We start from the raw sequence: 22,165 nt of genomic DNA on the forward strand, positions 1-22,165 counted from the left end.
GTAGAACGAATCCATTTGTGAGAGAATAATTTGTCTGCTTAAAAATGTTACGGTTCATTTACTAGAAGAAATGCTAACCAACTAACACATAGTAAGGGATCTGAAGACCTTCTTTTCTCCCATCCTTTGGGAGATGCCTGAAAGCTTTAAAGTTTTGGTCTAAAATTGTATGTGCAGACCAAATCATAGCTGTATCATAGGGTGTGAATTCCTGTCAAAAATTGTCTGCAAATGGTACGTCCGTTGAAAGGTACAAGTAATTGTCGTATTGCCATTTACATTAGCAAGGCTACATTCTTTCTTGAATAACGTTAATAAAATTGTGTCAAAGAATAGGATAGCTACAATATGAAATAACTGGAGATTAACCTTTTCATTCTCAAAATTTGTAACAGAGGTATTGCTGCATAAGCAGTATTACAAAAAAGGAAGATTATGTGCTAGCTTGACTTTGGAAAAGGGACAGTGAATTGCTGGTTGTACGGTATGTGAGAAAGGGAGCTTCTGAGCTGCTTGTGTACTTCAGACATATTTGCTTATACTGCTTCTATCTGCTGATACGTACTGATTAATTAATTTCCATTTTAAGTGTATAACCATCCTTTAAAAGACCAGCTTTTCAAAGTACCAGGCAGCAGACAGCACCTATGTGCTTAATTCCAGCTGGTGGTGACACCTTCTGGATGCTGAGCACTTGGAAAATTTCACCTGTGGTTTGGGTAATTGATTGAAAGTTGAGTTTTTCCCCGAGCCTGGCACGATCCACAGTCAGCGGTGTGGTAGTAGGAGAAAACGGTCCTAATCTGCTGTCTCCCAGGCCTGTTCTCTGAACTGATAGAAAATGTTTTCTTTTCAAATTGCTTTTGAAACATGACGATGCAAATTTGAACACTCTCTGCAAATTTGACCTGCATTTATATCTGTATGTTTGGAAGCAGCCCATAAAATTATTTCGATATTGTTTTCAGTAAGTCTCCAGTTTATTATTCTGAGAAAATTTGATGCATCTGCAGTGTGCACGATCTGGCTTTCTGATATGCAGATGCACAGCCTTGCATATCTAGTCAAATCAGTGTAGCAACTGCTTTTACAAACTACGTGACAAGGTACAACCTCCTATCTGAGAACCAGATCAGACTAAAATTGGGACTCGGTCCAAAAGACAAAATACTGCAATCAATCTACTTACTGTGTCAGCATTCAGATTCGTTTCTGTTATATACACTGCAGGGAAAGGAAGTGGAAAATACGCGCTAGCATCCAGAAACAGATTCCTGAGTCATGGAGGATGGCTGAGAGCTGCTTAAAGGTTCCCATTTTTGCAGACACCGTATGGGGCTAATAGATGTTAAAGTCGATGTGCTAAGCCCGTGTGACACTAAGGAAGTCACTGCGTGACACTACGGATGCCACGTGACTTCCCTGTTTACACTCAGCCCAGCTGTAAATGTATATGAAATAGCAGTGATGGAATGATCTGCCCGTGTCGCAACATCCTCGGTCCGTGGCCCTCAGCCTTTCGAGCTGCCCCTTGGTACCAGCAGGGATTTGCGGAGTTCAGTCCGTCGGAAAACCACACTTTGAATGCGGATGCGTTCGAATGGGGTTGACCTCTTGCTTAAGACTGTGCGTTTCCTTCCCGCTGCTGTTCTCGGCCGCTGGCTGGCACCTCTCCTCTCTCCAGCGGGCGCCTGCTCCTCGGCACGGGGCGGTGGGCAGGTGGGCTTCTGCTGCTGCACCCACCCGCTTCGTGGCTCACCCGTCTATTCCTGCACGCCTGCCACTTAACCCTCTCGTTTCCAGTTCCCTAGACTTAATCCTTCTGTGCTAAAATTTGCTTGATCTCAAGAAAGTCGTTCACCTGTGCTACTGGGAGAGGAGGACCCATGCGCCCGTGTAACGCTTCTCGGGTTGCTGTAGGCAGCACTTAAGCGCGTAGCATGTACTGCATAGCAGCAGGGTCACTTTGGGGTTACAACTGTAAATCTCTTCTAAGTAATCACACTGTAGAAGTGATTTAAGCACTCAAGTTTCTGGGTGAAAGCCAATTGCCAAGGTTTAATCTGCACCCTAAAGCTCTGCTGGTAAATCTGATCTGGCAATTCTGCCTGCGTACAGGTAGAGACACCAATATCAAAATGTCTCTCCTGATAAAGAGCAGTGGGACCTTTAATGTCCACAACAAAAATAAAAACATGTTAAAGGGTTTTTTAAACTATTATTACACTGTAGGTGTGCAGCAGAATACTTGGGTGGGATTTGGCTCTGATAAAAAGACCAGACAACGTAATATATCTGCACATATATGTCCGCAAGTGCCCAAGGATATAGGATTCAGTAGCCTGCATATTGGTGTCTGGTGCCTTTGAGGCACCTTAGGTTATCTGGGACATAGCTGTAGGGCTGGCAGGTACGACACGAGTGTCGTGGGAGTTTTATGTGCGCCAGGCAGGCCACTGTACATCACCTACAGTGACAGGAGGCAAAGGTGCTGTGTTCAGGCAACTAAATCTTCGCTTAAGTGTCCAAGCTCCTGTTGTAGTCGCTGGAGATGCAATTTATCACTGAAGTCTAGAGAGCGATTCTGCTCACCCAGCAGCAGACGTTTGTGTGTGTTGGGCTGAAATGCTGTCCAGATGCTGCTGGATCTCTCGTGGTTAGGCCACTGTTTTTTTTCCTCTGGCACATAAGGCGAAACAAATATGAATAATAAATAGTTTGAAATACAAACCAGTTCACATTCTTGCCGTGAACATCTCAGAATTTATACTAGTAAATTGGGATGCAAAGAAACTTAATATTTTTATGCAGCTGGAACCCTGTGCAGAAGAAAATCATTAGACCCAAAGACAATAATTTTTCATGAGTGTGATTACAGCTTATTGCTTGTGCTTCCCATGTAAGGTGTCAGGAGCGCATTTATTTACCCATTAAGCATTTTTTTTGTAAATTAGAATTTTCGGTATGTTTTGCTGTGGCTGACTAGTAAGTAGTGAGCTATTCTTTTAGGGAAGTAGGGGACAGTATGTATTTTGAGCCAAAATACTACAGCACCTAAGAAAATTGGGTTTCTGTTCTTAATTGCTGGGTTCTTTGTGTCTTTTACCATATCTTGTTTTTTTTTTTTAAAAAAAATAATCAACAAGCCCATTGTGATGCTTTTGATTAGGCTTCAACAGAGATAATAAAAGTATAGTGTCCCTTTGTGAAAGGGTTTTTTAATTATTGTGAATTGTACTTGGCTAGCTTCATTTCTGAAGGGAAACGGAGGTGACCTCATCCTGAAAGTTGTCAGTCTCATGCTAGTGTCATTCACCGCCTGGAAAAGAGGTTGGTTTTTTGTTTCTTGTTGCCTTTTTTAATGAGGAGCTACGGGCTGGCCTGATGGGCCCTGCAGCTTCGAAAACGCTGTCCAAACTCTGTTTCAGTAGCGTGCTTGCTTCTGAAACGTTAGGCTACAGAGCTGAGTTGTATCTTAGGAGCAGGGGACCGGCAGAGTCTCGGACCTGTGGTCTGTCTGCTCCGGTAACGTCTCCAACAGCAGCCAGTACCAGAGACTTTGGGGAGCAGTGTCCTTATAGAGGACAATTACCAAAGATTCGAGGGCTTATTCCTACTCTTTCATACTAACTAATCTAATAATCCTGGATGTTTTCATTACCTATCCAAAGATCTGATTTCTTAACCCTTCACAGGTCTTGGCTTTGGCATATTCTTGTGAGGGCCACACTTCATTTGTGCTTTGCATTTAAACAAATGCAAGGAGAGTATTCCTTCACCCTTCAGACTGCAAACCGCGCAGGGCAGCGGTGGCTTTATGTGCGTTGTGCAGGTGCCAATGCATTGGGACCAGTCAGTATTCAGTTGTGACCATAATGTAAATGCCTCAATATTTATAATCCTTTCAGTTCATTGAATATCTCCGTGTGTCAGGAGGAGGATGAATAGGAGTACTTTTTTGTCTCTCTTCACTATTCTGTATTTCTTAAGCCATTACCTTGTTTAGTCTTACGTGAACCTTCTCTAAAATACCCTGAACTTTTCAGTTCCCTTTCAGTTCATCCAGTGCCATCTGCCACTGTGTCTGCTGTGTATTTCAGTCCTGGAGAAAATCCTCATTTCTCATCAGTACCTCTGCACCCTTTCATAAGGATGATGTGACAAGCTAAGCTGGCAAGTTGTTCCCACCTTTGTTACCAATTATATAGCAATGTAAAGAGGAAAATTCTGACAACCTGTGTCCTTAGGTGTCTGAGTACCTAACTCCCAGTGAAATCATTAGCAGTGAGGCTCTTGAACGTGCCTGATGCTCTGCGCTGGGGTCTCCGCTCAACTAGTCTCTCACTGACTTTAATCACTCTACTTTTTTGCCTGTCTCCGATGTGTGCTTAAAGCTGCTGATTATTCCTTGGTATCAAAACCTTTGAGTGGGAGATAGAGAGCAGGGTGCCAGCAGTTCCCTCGAGAATGGAATAAGCATTCAGCTGCTCTGTTTTCTAGCCCTGGCCTGGAGAAATCTGCGAGGTCAGTGAGCTTGAAACGTTTAATGGGTCTCCTCGCCGCTTCGCCATATGTGTTGGGAACCGTGGTCTGGAGCTCCCAGTTTATCTCATTCCTTTGCTTTCTGCTGTTCATTAAAAGACAGAATTCACATCTCAGTGACGTGAGATGTTAGGGCTGTCTGAAATCGTTTCCATTCTGTGGCTTCCCAGATTTTGTTTAGGCAAAAGGAGCGGAAGTTTTCCTGAAGTAAGCCACATTTTTCAGTAAAAACACTGAACTCGGGTCACCTTACACCCACTTCATTCAGTCCTTCCTTTGCTATCTGTAACGTGGCGATTACAAGTGCATCTTAAAGGATTGTTCTGAAAACGATGGTAGTTTGTTAGCATTTCTGCAATCTTAGCAAAACAAATGTTAAACACAAATATTCTCAAACCTGTTCATCCTCCAGGGTTGAGTTTGGTATCTTGTTCTGCTTTGCTGGTTTTTTTCCTTCTGTTTTTAAAAATGTGGTACTGTTCTCATCTCTGCTGTGTACGTTCTCCATATCTGAGTTAACATACGAGATGCTCTGCGTGCTGGCGGTGGATACAAAAAGACATTTATAGGATTTAGTTTCTGAAATAGTGGGTACCACGTTGGGTAGGAAGGCACATCTGTATCAGCACTGAGTACAAGCTTCTTCATCCTGAACAGAAGAGCAGGAGACTGAGTCTTGTCTCTCTTTCTCACAAACTCCTGTAGAAATTGTGGCCTTTCAAAGTATTCCTTGAATCCTTGGACTACACGTTCTATAGTTTGACTCCCGGATTTCAAAATGGGATAAAGAACCTGTTGCCTACCAACATCAAAGGCACTCGAGAAACACAGCTACCCGCTTCTGTTTAGAAGAGGTACAGAGTGATTTCTTAACACGAGCCTGCCCCGAGGCAAACATAAAACAAAGCTGTATTCCCAAGTTTGGGCTAAATACCTTGTTCCCCTATGGAGGACCATTTTTCAAGCACAGGAGAAAGAGCAACCGTGGCTGCTGCGGCAGCCTGCCGTGGGAGAGCAGGGTTTGTTCTCATCTTTCACATCTTTACAGCTTCCCGCACTGCACCACCCTGTTTTTCGGCTGTGGGCACGGAGAGCATTTGGCATGAAGACAAGAGACGTACCGAGGACTGCCAGGCAGCAGCAAATGTAGCGCAGCTCCTTCTCCCGTGCCAGACGAGCTTTTGATGGCGGCCTTCGGAGGCGTACATTTCACGTGGGCACAACTAGCTCTTGATTTAAAAAAAAAAAAAAAAAAAAACAACTTGAAACTACCCCGGGGCAAAAATAAATAACTGCAAGAATACCAGAGGATTGAGCAACATGCTAAGGACATGTTGTTTCCTTTAAGGATTCTGACTATAAATGACGTCACTGAGATAGTTTGGATGTTTGTGAGCACTACAGGGCTTGGAAAGGGAAAGCAAATCGGAAAAACACTGGGAAGCTGAACAATTTGTTTTGTTTTATGACTCCCTGGTAGTTTAATGAGGGAGCTATTACTCATGCACTGTCACTGCACATCTAGAAAATTCCTTTGGGTTTAAAAACTGGCAGGAAAAAGTAGTTTCCTAAAAACCACTGAATTAATGAGATAAAGCCCATTGCTCAGGAGTCCCTAACAGGAAGGGTCAGAGGCAGAGTTGTGCAGGGCTCGCGGTGTTTTGGAAATCTTCTCCGCAGGGTGTTTCAAAGAGCAGATAGCGCTGGCGGGGATACGGAGAAGTGATGCAGAAGACATGCTCGGCATCCCTCTTTTAGGACGCAGTACTGTGGATTTGGGGAGAAAAAATACAGGTTTGATGGGAGCATTGTAGGCAATCCTTTCCCTCCATTCCCTTGTATCCAAAAATATCTGGGACTGGGGTACTGGACCCCTCCTAAAGAGATGAGATTTAAAGAAAGGTTTTCTTACTTACGGACAAGGATACAAGGCAATATATTAGTAATATTGACACTTGAAGTGAGGGAGATATACTTAAGGAGAAGAGAAAGAAGGACTTGTTGTGTGGGCTTAATTATACAGCTTTAAATTCATTTTCAGAGTGTCATAATCTGTATTCCCGTGTCTGTCAGGCTTCTGACTTCCTGCTTTGTGTCTGCGTTATTTTGCAGGTCCGGACAGTGCAGTTTGCGTATTTACTTCAGTTTTTTTAGTTACTTTAACCTATCGTGTCACATCCATACAGGATACACATTATCCTCATCTTAACTGGAAACCTAATGCAACTTTTATGGCACTTGAAAGCAGGATGAGTGCTATTTCAGTTGGATGTTTTAGAGAGTACAGTAAACAGAGGACTGCTCCAGTCTGGAAATGCAGATGAATATATTTCTCACCAACCCCCTGACACAATTACTCCCTCATAGCATAAGTTACTGTAGTTTCTTTTGCAAAAAATGCAGATAAAGCAGGGGCTGTTAGGGAGATCCATAAGGAGCCCATAAGTTCGATGTAATGATTAGTAATAGAATTAACAAGCTACTTTAACAGTTCTGCTACAGTTTGTCTTAAATTACAGTACCTCAAATGTAATCGTAGTCATTCCTTGTCTTTTTCAGTGCTGTACTGTAGTCAGTCAATTTTGTCTTCTCTCTCTGTTACTATATTCGTAAGCACTTCCAAAATTCTTTTAATTATTCTTCCCCCCCCCCCCCCCCCAAATATTAGTAATTTTCCATGGAAATACAGAAGTAGCACAGGGAAGATTGTGTATTTTAAGCTTCAGATCAAAGAGATGCTTAGCTGTGTCCCATTGTAGATGCAGAATACACTCTCCTTTGAAATACCCAGTACTGAGCTGGTTTTGAATTTTTTTTCTTTTTTTAAAGCACATAGATGCTGGATTTTTGCCCTTGGGTGTGGAACGCGCTGCCTGGCCCAGAATTAGGAAATGCTTCCTACGTCTGCTGTGAAAAAGTGTTGGATCGCAGAGTGGAGCTCAGTTTTCAGCAGAACGGGAATGGGACAGAAAAGGCTGGGGGAAAGCTTTTGGTATTATGAAGCTAGCAGGGGTGTGGAGATGATTTCATTGTCATTATTTTGGAATCACAATAACCAGCATAGAGGGAGACACTTCAGAGGCACCTTGTTTGTGATGCATTAGAGCAGGATTTGGGTATCGGTCATTCTGAGGGTATGCGTACGTGGCAGCGAGCATGGGGAAGCTCAGGTTAAGCTCTGAACGAGCCTGTTCAGGAACCAGGAGCAGCGCGACCGTTGCAGAGAGGTGTTCGGCCTCGCGTATTGGATCTGTACTGCTTCAGTTTTCCAGGGCAGCGTGATGCTGAAGGCTAAGAAGACATAAAAAGGAGTTCTCCTGCTTTCTGGGTGGGTGCGTCCAGACTCCAGTGAAGGTAGTGAGCACCGATGCTCCTGTGCAGTCTTGTTCTGGAAAGAGCGCTGGCCTTGGCGTGGATTTTGGTGGGTTTTGGACTCTTTCAGGGGACTTACATGGTGTTCAGGCCGCTTTTTGCCTAAACGGATTGCAACTGAGTCTAGGTGAGAAGCACGTTCCCTCAGTCCAAGCAGGACACCTTCCATCGTGAACAGCAGGCAATACCAGGCTCTAATATGGCGTTTGTTGACAGCCAAGAGTAGAGAGTTTTATCACTCTGGACTCGAGGCACCTAAATTCTGCCAAAATTTAGGCAGAACAAAGACAGGCCATGTGGCTGACACCGGCAGCCTCCCCGTCTCGCGGCAAGGGGCACTCGTCAGGCATCCATCTGCAGACCCAGCAGTGTCTTGCTGCTTGGCGCTGCATCACCCATCGAGCAGAAAGACTCGGCTCCTCAAAGCTCCAGTCATGTGTGTTTTGTGCCGATACAAGAAAAATTTTTGTGGCTTGTTATTGATAGAAACCTAACTTAATTTTTCTGTTAACGAGGGCTCAATAGTAGTCTATTAGCGTTGTCATGGTTCAGCTATTTCCCTTCTTGGCTAAGTGTGTGTCCTTCGCTTTTTTCTCTCTGTGCCGAAAGGAAGCTGCTAAAAGACCCAGCGTTGCTGAGAGGCAGACGGTATCTTACAGGGTGCTGCTCCCATCTTTGCACTGGTGCGTGTACGATTCTGCGTGTGCTGCCTGACACCACCTCAGAGCTCTTCTCCTGGCTCCTGCTTTACCCTTGGACTTCGGTGTGCATGTATGTACATACTGCATTCAAATGACGATCAGGTTTTGCATTTAAAGAGTCTCTTTTTTTCTTGAACATTATTTTGTCGGAACCTTTACAGCTGGCATTACATAGCACATACTTAACCAGTCATCACTTTGACTGTTTTATCCTCTTAACCTTCATAGTTGCTACAGTAGACAATTGTGGGGATAACCTTGAGTGAGTTTCCTTGGCCAGTATTAAAAGGACACAGAAATCCAAAGTAGTTCCGTGAAAAAGGAATCTCTCGATGAAACTATTTGCAAGGGACAAAGGGGGAGCGCAAAACAAAAACCCAGTCCGGCTGCAGGGAAATGGCTGTGGGGACACCGTCGCGGGCTGGCAGCTGCCGCGTTCCCGCACCCGTCGCCTCAGGCCTGTTTTAACCACGAAGCGGTGAATGCGGCCTGGTCAGCACTGCTGAGCAGGGAACGGACCTTGCTGGCAGTTGCTTCCTGCTGTTTGTTGTGCGTTATCTCGGTGAGTTTTGCATCTGTCTCTGTTACCATTTTGATTTCTGCCTTCAGGTTCCCCTTTTCTCATTGTACCTAATGAGTTAAATTGAATTTGCAAAATACTACGAAGTGACATTAGGATGTGTCTGTTAACAGAGTAGAATAAATGAATTACACGCCATGAACTAACTGAACTCATTTACTAATTGATGAATTAATTTAATCATGTCTGTTGCAAATAGGAGAACTCGAATGCCAGCAGAATAAAGAGATAACTCTCTTCTTCACTAAGTCATTAGGGTTTCTTTGGGTTTAGTTTTCCTTAGTCTAGTAATGGCCGCATTTTTACAAGTTGGAAGTTACACCAGTCATTTGCAATTTGGGCTTCTCCTCTGTGATTCTGTCCTGCACCCCTTTCCAAGCTGTCATCTGCCTCTCGAATTCATTTGAGACTTTGAAGTTTCTAGTTGCCTTTTCTTACCCAAATATTAGCCCTAGTTCTTCATCCTTGCCTTTTTTCACTGCTCAAACATTCAACACCATCCATCACGTTGTCGAGCTCGAGATTCCATCCTGACTGGGTGTCTATAATTCTGGGGTTTTTTTATGATCTTTCTTAATCATATTCTTAATGTACACAATGACATTCTCGCTGTGCACATTCTGCATCTTCAGTCTTCCAGGTTTCCTCTGCAAACATATATTTGACTACTGCCTCTGTGCAGTCGAGTTCCAGATCTGCACCTCTGCGCATCGTTTTATTTCTCTCTCCTGAGATGTTTGCCTGACGTGCGCACATGTGAATTGATAGCAGTCAGCTGCAGCTCAGTACAATTTCAACAGAAAGGAGCTTTCTCCCATGCCAACCCTCTGTAAATGCCACAAAAATACCTTTTTATTTAAGCCTCTATTTTAAAGCTATACCTTCCTGTGATGCCCAGAGTACATAGACCATCAGGCTGTTAATCTGCCTTTATATCGGGTTTTATTGTCTCGTTATTCCTTATGCTGCTTCTTTTTTTATGCCTCTTCAGTCTTCCTTGCCTCAGGCAGTAAACTAGAAACCAAACTCCTTTTATTCTGTTTTATATGAAGCTCTTAGATCGGTGTGTCTTGGTCCATGTCGTGGTTTAACATCGGTGTGTTATCAACATGATTCTCGCACTAAATCCAAAACACAGCACTATACCAGCCACTAGGAAGAAAATTAACTCTATCCCAGCTGAAACCAGGACAGTCCATGACAGGGGCTCTGCCCAGCTTTACAGTGCCCCCCTTGGAAGTCACTGGGAAGGTAAATATCTACATAGCTTCAAAATCGATACAAACTTGAGTTTCTCGGGTCCCAAAGAAAATCAGACTAGAAACAGAACTTCAGCCTTCCTTGTTTTAATGCTCAAATTATGAGATACTGACCTCGTTTATAGCATCAAAAGATGGAGCCAATTACGGGCTGGAAACTAATAAGATCACAAGTAAGTTGCAGCAAAATGGATACGTGTATGTTACGTTTTTCTGATAGATAGGTACGTATTTTTCTAACGCAACTGAAGTTGTTCAATAGCTGTGGTAGATTAAAGCAAAAACTACTCTGCAAAACAAAATTATTTTCAAAATCCAACAGCCACTTTTCCCTGTCTCTTGCTTGCCTGTGTTTAATATGTGGAGCATTATGTTGTGGTCCTCTAATTAGGTCTATAATTTTCATGGCATATGCCAGCATCAGTGTTTATTATTAAAGCACAATGTCTGTTTTTATCCTGATGATGTATTCCGTCCTGTAACAGTAGTCAAATACATGAACTGAGTAGTAAAAGGGATTCAGGAGTAAGGATCAGTAAATGTTCAAAGCTGTGCATGGTCGGGTGGATGTAATCAATTCCAGCACTGCCAGATGCTCGCTGGTTGATCCAGATGACAGAGAAGCATCCTTGTTCAGCGTGCAGTGAAGATTCCTCTCATCTCCTGGCTCTTCCAGTCTCTAGCACAACTTACAGGCCATTGATCAGTCCCTAAAATCTTTAGGTAGATCTGCCATCCCTCTCTCTTCAAAGCTAGAAGAAACAAGCTCTTTAACAAGGTGATGTAGAGTGGCCTAACCGAAAAGGTGCAGAAATGGAGGGGACCGTGTAACCGCCGGGTGGTTGTGTTTCTTCTGCCGGTCGAGGAGGTGGGCAGTTCCTGGAGGGTCTGCGTGGCTCGTGGCCCTGGGACGCTGACCCTGGCAGCAGCCGGTGGCCTTCCCCTGCAGCGGTGGCAAGCGTCGCCCGGCTGCGTTCCTGTAACGCTCTTTCATTCTGTAATAGAATGAGGTGATCCGAAGTGGAACCGAATGGTAAAAATGTACCCTAGCCGTGTGACCTTTTTCTGCTTTTGTAAGGGGAAGCTAAAGTGGAAATGCAAACATTCATTTAAATAAACCGTTTTATAAATTCCAGGTGCTGATCTCAGGAGAGCGCCTTGCATATGCCAAGGGAAGAACGTGGTGTTTGAGGGAAAACCTATTCATAAATACGTACAAGCTGAAAGGTAAATAATTTCTGTTTCCAGTAAATTGGTAGAATATGCTCTCTGCATTGGTTATGTTTCCTGCTGTGCAGTATGTAGTGTAAATACATCTGGCATATATTGTGTTCGTCTCTGTGCGGCACCAGTATGTAGGAGATGGATATCTTTAAAAAATCCAATTGCCGATTCGTTGCTTCAACATAACACAGCAGGGTTCAAAGGTGGTTTGTTTTGCTCTGAAAATATTTCTGGCTTGGGTTCTGGGTTTTTTTGCAGTGTCATACATGATGGGAGGAGTAAACAGTATTTGTCTTCAGCTAAAAGATCCTCTGCAGTCTGTTTGTCAGGTGTGGGAATTCAGTTGGGATTAAAAACAATCACACTTGGAGCAGTCTGATTGAATTTCCTATCCCTCTTAATTGCTATCTTCTTTTTCTGTGTGATGATTTTAATTTCACTTCCTCTTCAGTAATCATGGAGTCTTTCAAAGTAGTCAGAATTTGAGTTTGTATTATACTAGGAAAAAAAAAATACAGAAAAATAAACGTTTTCATTTGTGTTTACTGTTATTTTTAAAAGATACGTAAGAGCAATTCTTTCCAGGCCACCTTTCATCCTTTAACAAACTAGCATGATGATTTATGTAGCAATGTAAATGAACCCAGTGCTGAAGATAAGCAGAGGGGCAAAAAAGTTACAAGCGCCTGGTTTTAAGAGCTCACTTTGTAGAGATATAAGTGGATGCGATACAATGCACGGCACAAGAATATAAACAGTAGGTGTAGTTTTTGAGTGCTTCATGACAGGGGCATTTCTGTTCAGCGCTGGGATTAGCACTTCTATTGAAACTTATATAACAGCTACGTTGCCAGGGTGGTTTCTAAAAATGATGCTCATCGCTCTTCAGATTCCAAAAGCTTTAAGTCAGAGGAAATATTTTAAACTGAAGAAAAATATTTTTTTTTTTTTCCCCCCTGATGATCATCGGTTTTCTCCCAGATCCCAGTGAGATACTTCTGCATATGTAAGACAGCAGTGGGGATGGGAAATAAAAAGTTTTTACAATGTAAAGACGTGGACAAGAAGCAGTGAGTTTTGTTGTGGGTAACTTTAGCGTTACCTTTATAAACACACCTTAGAAAACAACGGGGAATTACGTTGTTCGTTATGGTTGTCCTGTACGATTGCTAAAGTGTGACATGTCCTGCTCTTATCCAGCAAATCGTGATGCCCTTGGGGAAATAAAACTATATTCCTGCCTCTGTTGCCCCAAAGATTGCTGTTTTTGACAGAAGAGCAGTCAGCTGCTGTGGTGATGGGCACAAGATGGGAACGTGGACAGAAATAGAGTGGCGAGGCTGAAGCCAGACTATTCTTGCTTCCTTACTGTTTCAGTAGCCCTTTCTGAATTTGGCGATGACTGATTTCAAGGGGTTAACGGGTTATTTCGTTGTTTTCTGCCTCAAATTCTTGCAAATAACGCAAAATAATTCTCAGGCAAAAAGGAGAGTGAGCTACTCAAATTGATGATGTTTGTACAGGACTGCATATAATTCCCTGCAGTGCAGCTTGTGCCCGTTGTGCTTGAATTTGGATGCACAGAAATCTCCCTCCTACCATATGAATTGAAGTCAGTTTTCAGTAATGCATAATTCATATACTAAAGCCTTTGTCACAAAAACATCGTACTGTTTTTCTCTCAGCTTGATAAGCCTGCTTTTGTATTTTTAGGATTTCTGTTTCCTAATAATCCCCAAAATCAGCCTGAAGAGGTTTCAAAACAGAATTCAGAGTAAATCTGAGACAACTTGTACGTCAAGGATATTGCTCTATGCAGTAGGTGATCCTCCGGCACCTGCTATTTATGGATCCTTCCTCCACAAAGAATTATTTCCCCGTGGCCTGGGGGCACACCACTGCCATGGAGCTGGCATGCAGGTGGACTGGAGCTCAAGGTGGTCTACCAGGAGGCTTGTAGACAAATTTAGATACATCTTACAAGGAGCGTCTACACACATACTTCTGTATGAAACAGGGACAGCAGTTTCTTTTGGTGAATTTTGAAGCTCCAATCGAAAATGACTCCTTCCATAGGGAATATGATACCTGTATTCTAGTGCTATACCTTGATTGCCCGTTCTGACTGTAAATACAGTCACATAAGTTCAGATTTTTGAGGAGCAGTAACTTGTCTAAAAGCCTGTATAAGAGGCTGGAGGAAGAGAAGAATGATTATGAAGTTGCATTTCAATTTATCTCTTTGAAGAACAACACAGAGAGGGGACTAATTCACAGAGCTTCTGGTATATTTTTTTTTTTTTCCCCAGATTCTGAGGACAAACCTGTCAATAACGAATTGCTTCAAAAACACGCGGAGAAAATTGTACATGGCGGTGGCTGTTTTTTCTGAGGTATAGCACATCTGTGTCCCTCCTTGGTGTCACCTGATACTGTAAATACCTTGCAGCATCAGCCATTGGACCTTTTCCTGTTAGAAGCTTTGAGAAGCTTCTGAAATCAAAAAGATAAATGTATTGTGCATACGTAACAGGTATGGATGTTTCACTAGTGGGAAATACCGGTCTTTATTTGAGGGCTGTTGGCTTGTTCCAGAGGAATGTTCCCCAGATCACTTACTTGGTAGCTCTTTTCAGTACAGATAACCAAAGGACAGAAAGGAAAGTGAGATATGTGAAGTACTGTCATCAGTATAGGGAATTTTGACAATAGTAATAGTTTATTACGTCATTAATTTCCTCCCCCAAATGTTTTTTCTTCTTATATGTTTATGCGAAGCCAGTGCAGACTGTCTGGTCATATTAGATTCCAGCTGTGGAGGATTTGATTGTTCCTTGCTTATTGCCAATTCTAAGATAACAAAACTGTTCAGCAAGAAAAATATAAATTGAAAAATCTAGGCAGCAGGCCAGTGGGGAAGGCTGGACCTTGTATAGAAAAATAAGTGAAACTTGAGTAAGAATCTCGAAGTTTGGTGTATTGATTTTCTTGTGAAAGTTCAAGAACTGTGTTTCATTGCAGGCTGAAACTCATCTCAACTCCTCATGACCAGCTGAGCAAGGGAGATGGGATTTGATACTATCCAAGGTGTAATTCCACAGTTCATGTCTTTTACTCGTGCCATCTTAATAAGTTTCTGCCTACCCCCAGCCATTCATTTCCAGCTCAGCAGCAATGCAGTGCCATCTCTTTCCTGACCGTGTGGAAAACCAGATGGCTGAAAATATCTCAGTCAAGAAAAGAAACGCTTTTTCTTCTTTGAATTAGAATCATTTGAGTGAACTTGTTCATAGCATGGCCCGTGGGCAGCCATATGGGTACAACTGAAGGTGACGTGAACTGCAGCATCAGAGGCAGCAGTGAGCGCTGGAGAGTGTCCCAGCGTTAAGTGATCTTACTGTCAACAAAAATCTGCTCTGGGGCCATATCCTGGACAAAGGGGTTTCACTAGCCACAGTATTATTTATTGAACTGCTCCTGTTCATTTTATTTTATTTTATTTTATTAAGAAAGATTAACATCATCTTGCTTGGGCAGGTTTTTTTTCTTGAGGAGATAAACCATCTCTGTGAGAAGTCAGTCAGCTTTGTGGACAGCCATGAATGTCAATAAAATCTTGGCAAACACAGTAGGTATTTATTCAGCCTTGCAAATTAAAAACATTTTTCCTGCTTGTTTAGTGAAGGGAACAAAAAAAGATAAATTACATAGCGGATGAGCTCTCTTGATAGTTGGAATTCATTAAGCTGGTGGTGAAAACGCTGGGGGATTGATGGTGCAGAAAAATAAAAGATGAAGCAGCTTTTCCCCAATAGCTGTGGTTTAAGTTCAAGTTGAAAATGACCAAAAAAAAAATCCCTTAAAGACATCTGTAACTGACTTCACAGTCTCAATTTCTATCTTGGTAGGCAGTTCTTCCTCACTGCAGTTAGTATTAATTGGTTTTTCAGCTGACAGACAATTTCTTAATGCTTCCTCGATCTTCATCATACCATAGGGTATCTGTAGCAGCTCATAAATGAGATACATGGCCAAGCGTTAAGTAGGAAGTTCGCACAATCGCTTCCCATGCTATAGCTGTTCTGTGAACAGAGGCTTTCTGCAGAGTTGTCAATCTGTCATTTTTCCTTGGCTCCACATCTTATTAAAAAAAAAGGAATTTAAGAAGGTACAATAAGTTGAGCAGTTTGTCAGACATAACGTACTTGCAGGCTATTGTCTGCAAATTACAGGCTGACTCGGTCTTTCAGCCTGTCATAGATGGATCGTAAAGCTGTCATAAGTAAAGCTCTAACAAAATCCATTTACACAGCTCCTGTTACGGCAGAGCATGGAAAGGAAGCAATAAGACTTATTTTTTACGGAATTTCCTGTGCAGGATTGTTAGTCCGGTTGGAAGTCTTTCCAAGTCACTCCCAGTAGATTTTCTCTCTGGTTATCCCTGGATTCATGTGATAAAGTGCCCACAATTGTCATTTGCAGTTAGATGGGATCACAGTTCACACGTTACTCCAAGTGCTTAACTGCAGGAATTCATCACTGGAAGAGAGGAGGTTACCCGGTAGGTGTTTGAATGCAGCTAAACCACTAGAATTACTCAAGAGCAAAACAAAGCCATTGTAAACTCTAATCTTGCAGTGGTTTAATCACAGACAAAACTTTACTCGTGTAATAATCCCATCGATGTCAAATAAAATCACGTGAATTCTGAAGTATTTAAGATCAAGGTTTAAGTCACTGACATGTCATTCCCATAATTTTCTCTGGAAGATTACAAAACAGCGTTAGTTTGTAACTACAGAAACAAAAATGTAATCAGAAACTCTTCCATCTAAAATTTTTATCTAAGTCTGTGATTTCTGAGTTCGCTCTTCCGATTTCCCAAGCTCTTGCTTTTCTGCTAAGTAGACACATAAATGTAAAGACATTATCTCTTCTGTTCCCCTCCATTGCTCTTAGCTTTTCTCATCATTAAATCTAGGAAGGACAGAACAGTCCAAGACCTGAAAATGTTTTAAAACTTACAGGACCTAATTAGAAGGAGGCATCTTGCAGAAGTACGGCAGCTCTCTATCTGCAGTTCATTTGTTTCTCCAATTTAGAAATGACAGTTTGCAGCCCTAATGCGAGAGTGTTTCTCGTTATCTGTGTTCTAGAAACATGCAGAGTTATTACAGGTTTCGAAAGGTGCTTTCTTCAAAAGTGCAAGTGATATTAAATGGAAGAATTTGCTCTCTGGGTAGTCAGATGGAGATGCTGTGGTCTGCACCCGTGCTAGGGCTAGTGGTAAAGGCAGAGCCACGCAACTGGACCTCGGCTTCAAATCCCATGTACGTCATGAATGCAGCTGTATAGGAAAAGATGCTATAGCACGGTTTAGCCTTCTCCAGGGGAGGTAATGGCTGTGAAGTGTCGTTGCTTTCCTTGTTTCACAGATGGGTCTCAGGTTTCTTGGACTTCCTCATGAAGATTTTCTTGGAGAGGAGTGTGTTAGCTATGCTGTTGACAGATACTCTGATGGGAACTGTCCACACTAATTTGAGATTTCTGTCCTCTTATCTTCAGCCATCTAGAAATTAGGTTTCTAATCTAAGCTAGTTGTTTTTGTTGTCACTGTGGTAAATGAAGAGAAGGATGCATATTTGGAGGTAATGAAACCTTAGAAACAGATGTAATTAGATAGGTTTTTTACATGGTTTCCTGTCCCCTGAAGAGAAGGAGTTTGAGAATATTTGGCTGTCCTCAGGAGACCACGTTCATCTTGGATGATGGCTGTAATCAACCAAAATCAGCTTTCACAGGACTTCCAGAGGCAGGTACAGTGCGCACTGGGTGTGCTAAACTGCCGGAGGGAAACGGTCAGATCCTTCACTCTTCTTGAATACGCTACAGCAGGGCAAAGTTTGAGGCTTTTGCATGGCTTGAGGAAACTGTTCGGTCCTGCCCACACTTCAAAGCTGCTTTATTTTAACCGTGCTAAAGCATTAGTGTTCCCTGTGCTTGGATGGAAGATTCCCAGACAGCTGCGTGCTCGGGGCAGAGCCCCGGGAGATGGGCACGAGCACAGCTCCGTTCTGCTGCTCCCGGCCAAGCTGCTTCCTGACTGCTCTGCTCCACACAGTCACTTTCTGGACAGAAAAGCTGCATAATAAATCCAACGCTGATGTGGCCTGGCATAGTTATAGCTCTTCCAGTAACTGAAGCAACTGCCTGCTTTCAGAGGCCGAGAAAGCCCTGCTCCATTTGGTTGTTTTCCTTAAAACAGTGTTGTTTTACACCCGCATGGGGCGTGCCGTCTCGTTGTGCCTCCCCTCTGCCCTGTGTCTGTTGTGCCAGCGCTGCTGCTTCGGGTAATTTGTTGCTTGCTGAGAGGCAGCGATGTATCTATCGAGTACTTCCCAGAACATGTCACCGTAAGCGTGGCTGAGCCTTGTAGTCTGTGCAAACACTCAAACTTGCTTGACATTATTCTCAGATGTGATTCGGATATGTTTGTTCTGCCAGCTGAGACGAGAAGTTGCAGACAGGTTATAAAAAAAATACATCTGTTTGAAGGGAATAAATTGTCTAGGACACACTTCAGTAGCAGACTTCCAGGAAAAATCCCTGTGTCAGACTTCTTAGAAGTAGTTCTTGGACCAGGTGGTAAGTGCCAGATCTGAATAGTCTGTAATTAATGCAATCCTTAACGTTAGGTTTGGGCACACGACTTTTCTCTAACGCTGCAAATACCACCTCGGTGAGAGCTAGCAGACAGGTGGGCTGGTTTTCAGACTCTCCGTGTGACCTTTTGAATGCATATTCAACATTTAGGCATTAACATGTAGCTTCTGTCCCACGCTGGTACTTCTGCTGCTGCTGTTAAAAATAAGATATGTTAACATCTTGGGGGAGACCTTTCACACGTTGTTTCGCTGTCGCTACAGGGAGTTTGCAGCAGTGTTTCCCATACTGATTTGTTTGGTGGTAGTCGTGCTGTGGGCAGACCTCAGCAGACACAAAGTGTTAATAGAAGACAGTAACAAAAGTAGGGTGAAGGTCCTCCTTCTCTGGTTAAACCCTTGTATATGTTGTCCAAACTTGACTAACAAAATTCTTCAGAGCGACACTGCTGTAAGCAATTCTCTTTCTGTTGGTAGCACTGTAATAGAAAACAGAAATGAACGTTTGGTGACTCAAGCCAAAATCAAGGGTAAGAAAAAAGCATCAGCTATTTAATAGGAAATATAAAGAAAAAAAAACCAGCATGGATAGGTATTCTTCTGTGGCATTTCCAATTTATTGTTACAGGAATATCACCCCAGCTAGAAACAAGCTCCCTCAGGAAGCTGGTTTCATATGGTGGTTTAGATTTAACTATTCATTGTCTAGCACCATTTGAAATCAGTGTTCTTGGAGGAAGAATGCCTGCTTTCATCAGTGAAATGGATCCTCGAAAACTTCAGTGGAAAAGAGGACAAGGTCAAGATCTTCCTTGCGTGCTTGTGCCATTACAATTGGCTTTACCACCAAACAAAGTCCCTCAGTAGGCTGGGACTGCAGAGTCTATGGCCCAGATGACCCTTGGAGAGCAATGCAATGTGTGCTGTGATACTGCTGGTTAACAGCATGTTTATAGTATTTGTAGGTGGTGAACCAGAACTTTGGAAACAGAGAAGGGCTTACGAGACATAAACAATGCAAAAAAGTGTAATACAGAATTGCAACACAGTATTGAAGACGTTGACGTTAATGCACCAACTAGTAAATCTAGTACAAACAACTAGTTTGTACAGCATGGTGAGGAGTAAGGAAAGGAACTTCATTTGCTCCACTTTTCAGCTCGAAGCCTGTTTCAGCCTTACGTAGATAGATTTTTATTAGTTCTTTACTGCCCTTGTACGTGTATCATGCAAGACACACAACAGAATTTAAAGCAGATAAATTTAAGCACTGGGAGCTGTAGATGCTGTTTGCATCCCTGCTGTGTGTTTGCTTTTTCATTGTGGCATGTTTGGCAGATCTGCATATGCTTATTTATTTTGTGTGACTTCACTTTCCAGTGTTCAGGTTGCAAGTTGATAGCCTGATAACGCTAGTTGTAGTTAATGGAAACGGCCAGCACCAGCATCTATGAGCGTTGGACCACGCATGGTAGGTCACACTGGCCAAGGCTACTGAAATTTGGAGAACTTGAAGTGTTTTAAGATTGGCTTTACCCCATTAAAAGATGTGTGTGGCTAATGATTGGTTTTGACAGTTTTCACCTTCTAAATCATTGTCACAGTCATTTTAATAATATTTATAACACTTTTTTTAGTGAATAATACCACAGAGGTAATTAATTAACACTTATCAAGTATTTGGGGATCCTCCGATATAAAACACTGTCCAGCACTTAACTCTTCATCCTTGCAGATCTCAGTAACCCCTTTAGAGGATGACTGATTTCTTTTGGTGTTCAGAGTCAATAATAATTTCTAGCACCATTTGAAATCGGTTATAGTGATTGGGGAATTGCTCCTTGTGAATTTTGTACAAGAGGCTCCAAAGAGAATATTTAATGGTATTATCTAGGACTGAAAAAAGGAAAGCATGTCATTTTAGTGAATGGAATTGCTGAATCCAGAAATCCTATACGTTTAAACTCTAGTGTTGTTAGGTGCTTTCATATAGCTGGAGATTTTTGCGAGGAGAAAATACAATCTCTAGTAGATGGAGTGTGTAAGATATGTAACACGAGGTCTTCGTTTAGGTCATCTGTGTAAAGAGGGTACTCAGAATGGTTTGGAAAGTCATACAGTACTGGGAGTGGAGATAAAGGGAGATGGTTTCCCCAGTGAGAATAATCAGTATGGACTTAGGATAAAAGAAAAAAAGAAATAACACTGTTGGCTTAATGATCTGGCCACGAGGTATGAGGAAATAAAAAGTCAGCAGCAGGAAGCCTTCCAATCTCCAGTTACTGTACTCTGGACATGCTGAAAGCGAGATCTTGTGAAAGATTTCATTGCTAGCCGGAGAGCTTTTTGCATTCTCCTCTCTTACGCTGTTAACAGCATAAGCCACAAAAAACCTGAGTCATCTTCCCAAGGATGTTACAGTATCTAAGAAGTTCTCTCTGAAAATTCAGCTCTTCAAGAGAAACACAACTGGCCAGCGGTGGAGAGTCACAGTGTGGGTTGTGTCCCCAGCTGCAGCAGGATCTCCTTATCCACGAAGGTAACTTCTGAAAATCATCCTTCAGCCAGCTTGTCGTGCTGCATTTGGGAGCTAATAACACAGACCAACCTCCAGCAAGGCATCCCTGCAGCAGGGGATATTTTCCTAGATGTACTGGTGAAAACAGCAATATGCTGCCTTCCCCCACTATTCTCTATGGGGAAACTACAAAATAGCTACAGACTGTAAACAACTGGAGCAGCTTTTGAGTATTTAGGGGCATTTTGAAGGTTGTGGCTGGTTGCTGGCAGCAAATTTATCTTTCTCTTCCCCCCTCATCTGTCTTTTCATCGGTACGTGCTCCTGTTACTTTTATTTCTGTTTAACTAAGGGATCAGATAATCACAAACCAAAAGAGACTTTATGTGAAAAGTACGTGGCCTCTTCCTAGTCTCTCACTTCCATCCATTTGTGAATTCCACCCTCATGATTTGTCTTTTTTAGATTAAACTCTCAGAAGTGGGTAGTACTGTGTTCAGTGCAAAAGACTCTAGGTTAGCCCTTAAATTAATATAAAAATGATTAAAATATTGAAAATGTAGAATGGCTAGCAGCATTTTTTTTTAATTTTTTTTTTTTTTTTGCAATGTGACGCAGAGAGCTGACGCCTGCCCACATACCTATTGTAGGGGGGTTGACAGATGTTGTTGAGGTTAAAAGCTATACAGAAAAAAGTATTGCGCTCTGGAAGTGTGGCTTACAAGTAATCAGCGTGTTTTGAGTACATCCACTGCTTACGTAGCTCCCATACAGACCCTTGCTTAAAGGATTTCTTGTGCGACGTCCTTGAAGGAGCAGATCGATCTATTTGGAGTTTAGCTGCTTGTACTGTGCTTGTCAAGGTAGGATCTAAATGTCCAGGCTGCTTTACAGTTAAAGGAAACTGTTAGCACAAAAACTACTCTTAAGGTTAGAATCGATTACAAAGTAATACAAAGAGATCACACAGAAACAGCTGAAAGAGATTATTAAAGTTTGAATTATTTCTATTGAAAGGTAAGAGGTTTTTAAGCTGTAGTAATTTCCTCTGTTTAAGCCACATAGACCTTTCTAAGCTGTAGTAATTTTCTCTGTTTGCGCCGTATAGTGAGAAAAAATGGAGCTGCCAAGTGCTTGGATCTCATGAAAGGCTTTTCAGACGTGAGTACTGTTGCTGGTGTGCCCCTGTGCTTACAGGGTTGTGTCCTGTTCCTTGTTGGATCTTTCCTGCAGCAATAGGGAAAGAAAGGATGAAAGAACGAAAGAAGGTGGGAAAGAAGGAAGAAAAATGCCTCATGAAAACAGAA

The 22,165-nt window shown here is 42.4% G+C and overlaps 1 protein-coding gene across 11 annotated transcripts in view; it reads left to right on the forward strand.

Moving 5' to 3' along the window:
- Window positions 1-22,165, forward strand: part of LOC148054486 (uncharacterized) — a 144,651-nt gene that overhangs the window by 108,832 nt on the left and 13,654 nt on the right. For 4 of the 11 annotated variants that reach the window (XR_015706858.1, XR_015706859.1, XR_015706852.1 and 1 more), the window contains exons 7-8: window positions 11,591-11,681; window positions 13,988-14,071. Coding sequence is in view for 1 of the 11 variants with exons in the window: in XM_087767490.1 (XP_087623616.1) it covers window positions 11,591-11,681; window positions 13,988-14,070 (174 nt within the window). In the remaining 10 variants the exon portion in view is untranslated. Of the gene's footprint in view, window positions 1-11,590; window positions 11,682-13,987; window positions 14,212-14,699; window positions 15,836-22,165 lie in introns of those variants that run through there. The other 7 variants (XR_015706857.1, XR_015706855.1, XR_015706862.1 and 4 more) reach the window with 3 other exon arrangements.

The sequence above is a fragment of the Nipponia nippon genome, unplaced genomic scaffold (assembly GCF_047370975.1).
Source record: "Nipponia nippon isolate SJK-2023a ecotype South Korea unplaced genomic scaffold, ASM4737097v1 scaffold_3, whole genome shotgun sequence".
Classification (NCBI taxonomy): domain Eukaryota; kingdom Metazoa; phylum Chordata; class Aves; order Pelecaniformes; family Threskiornithidae; genus Nipponia; species Nipponia nippon.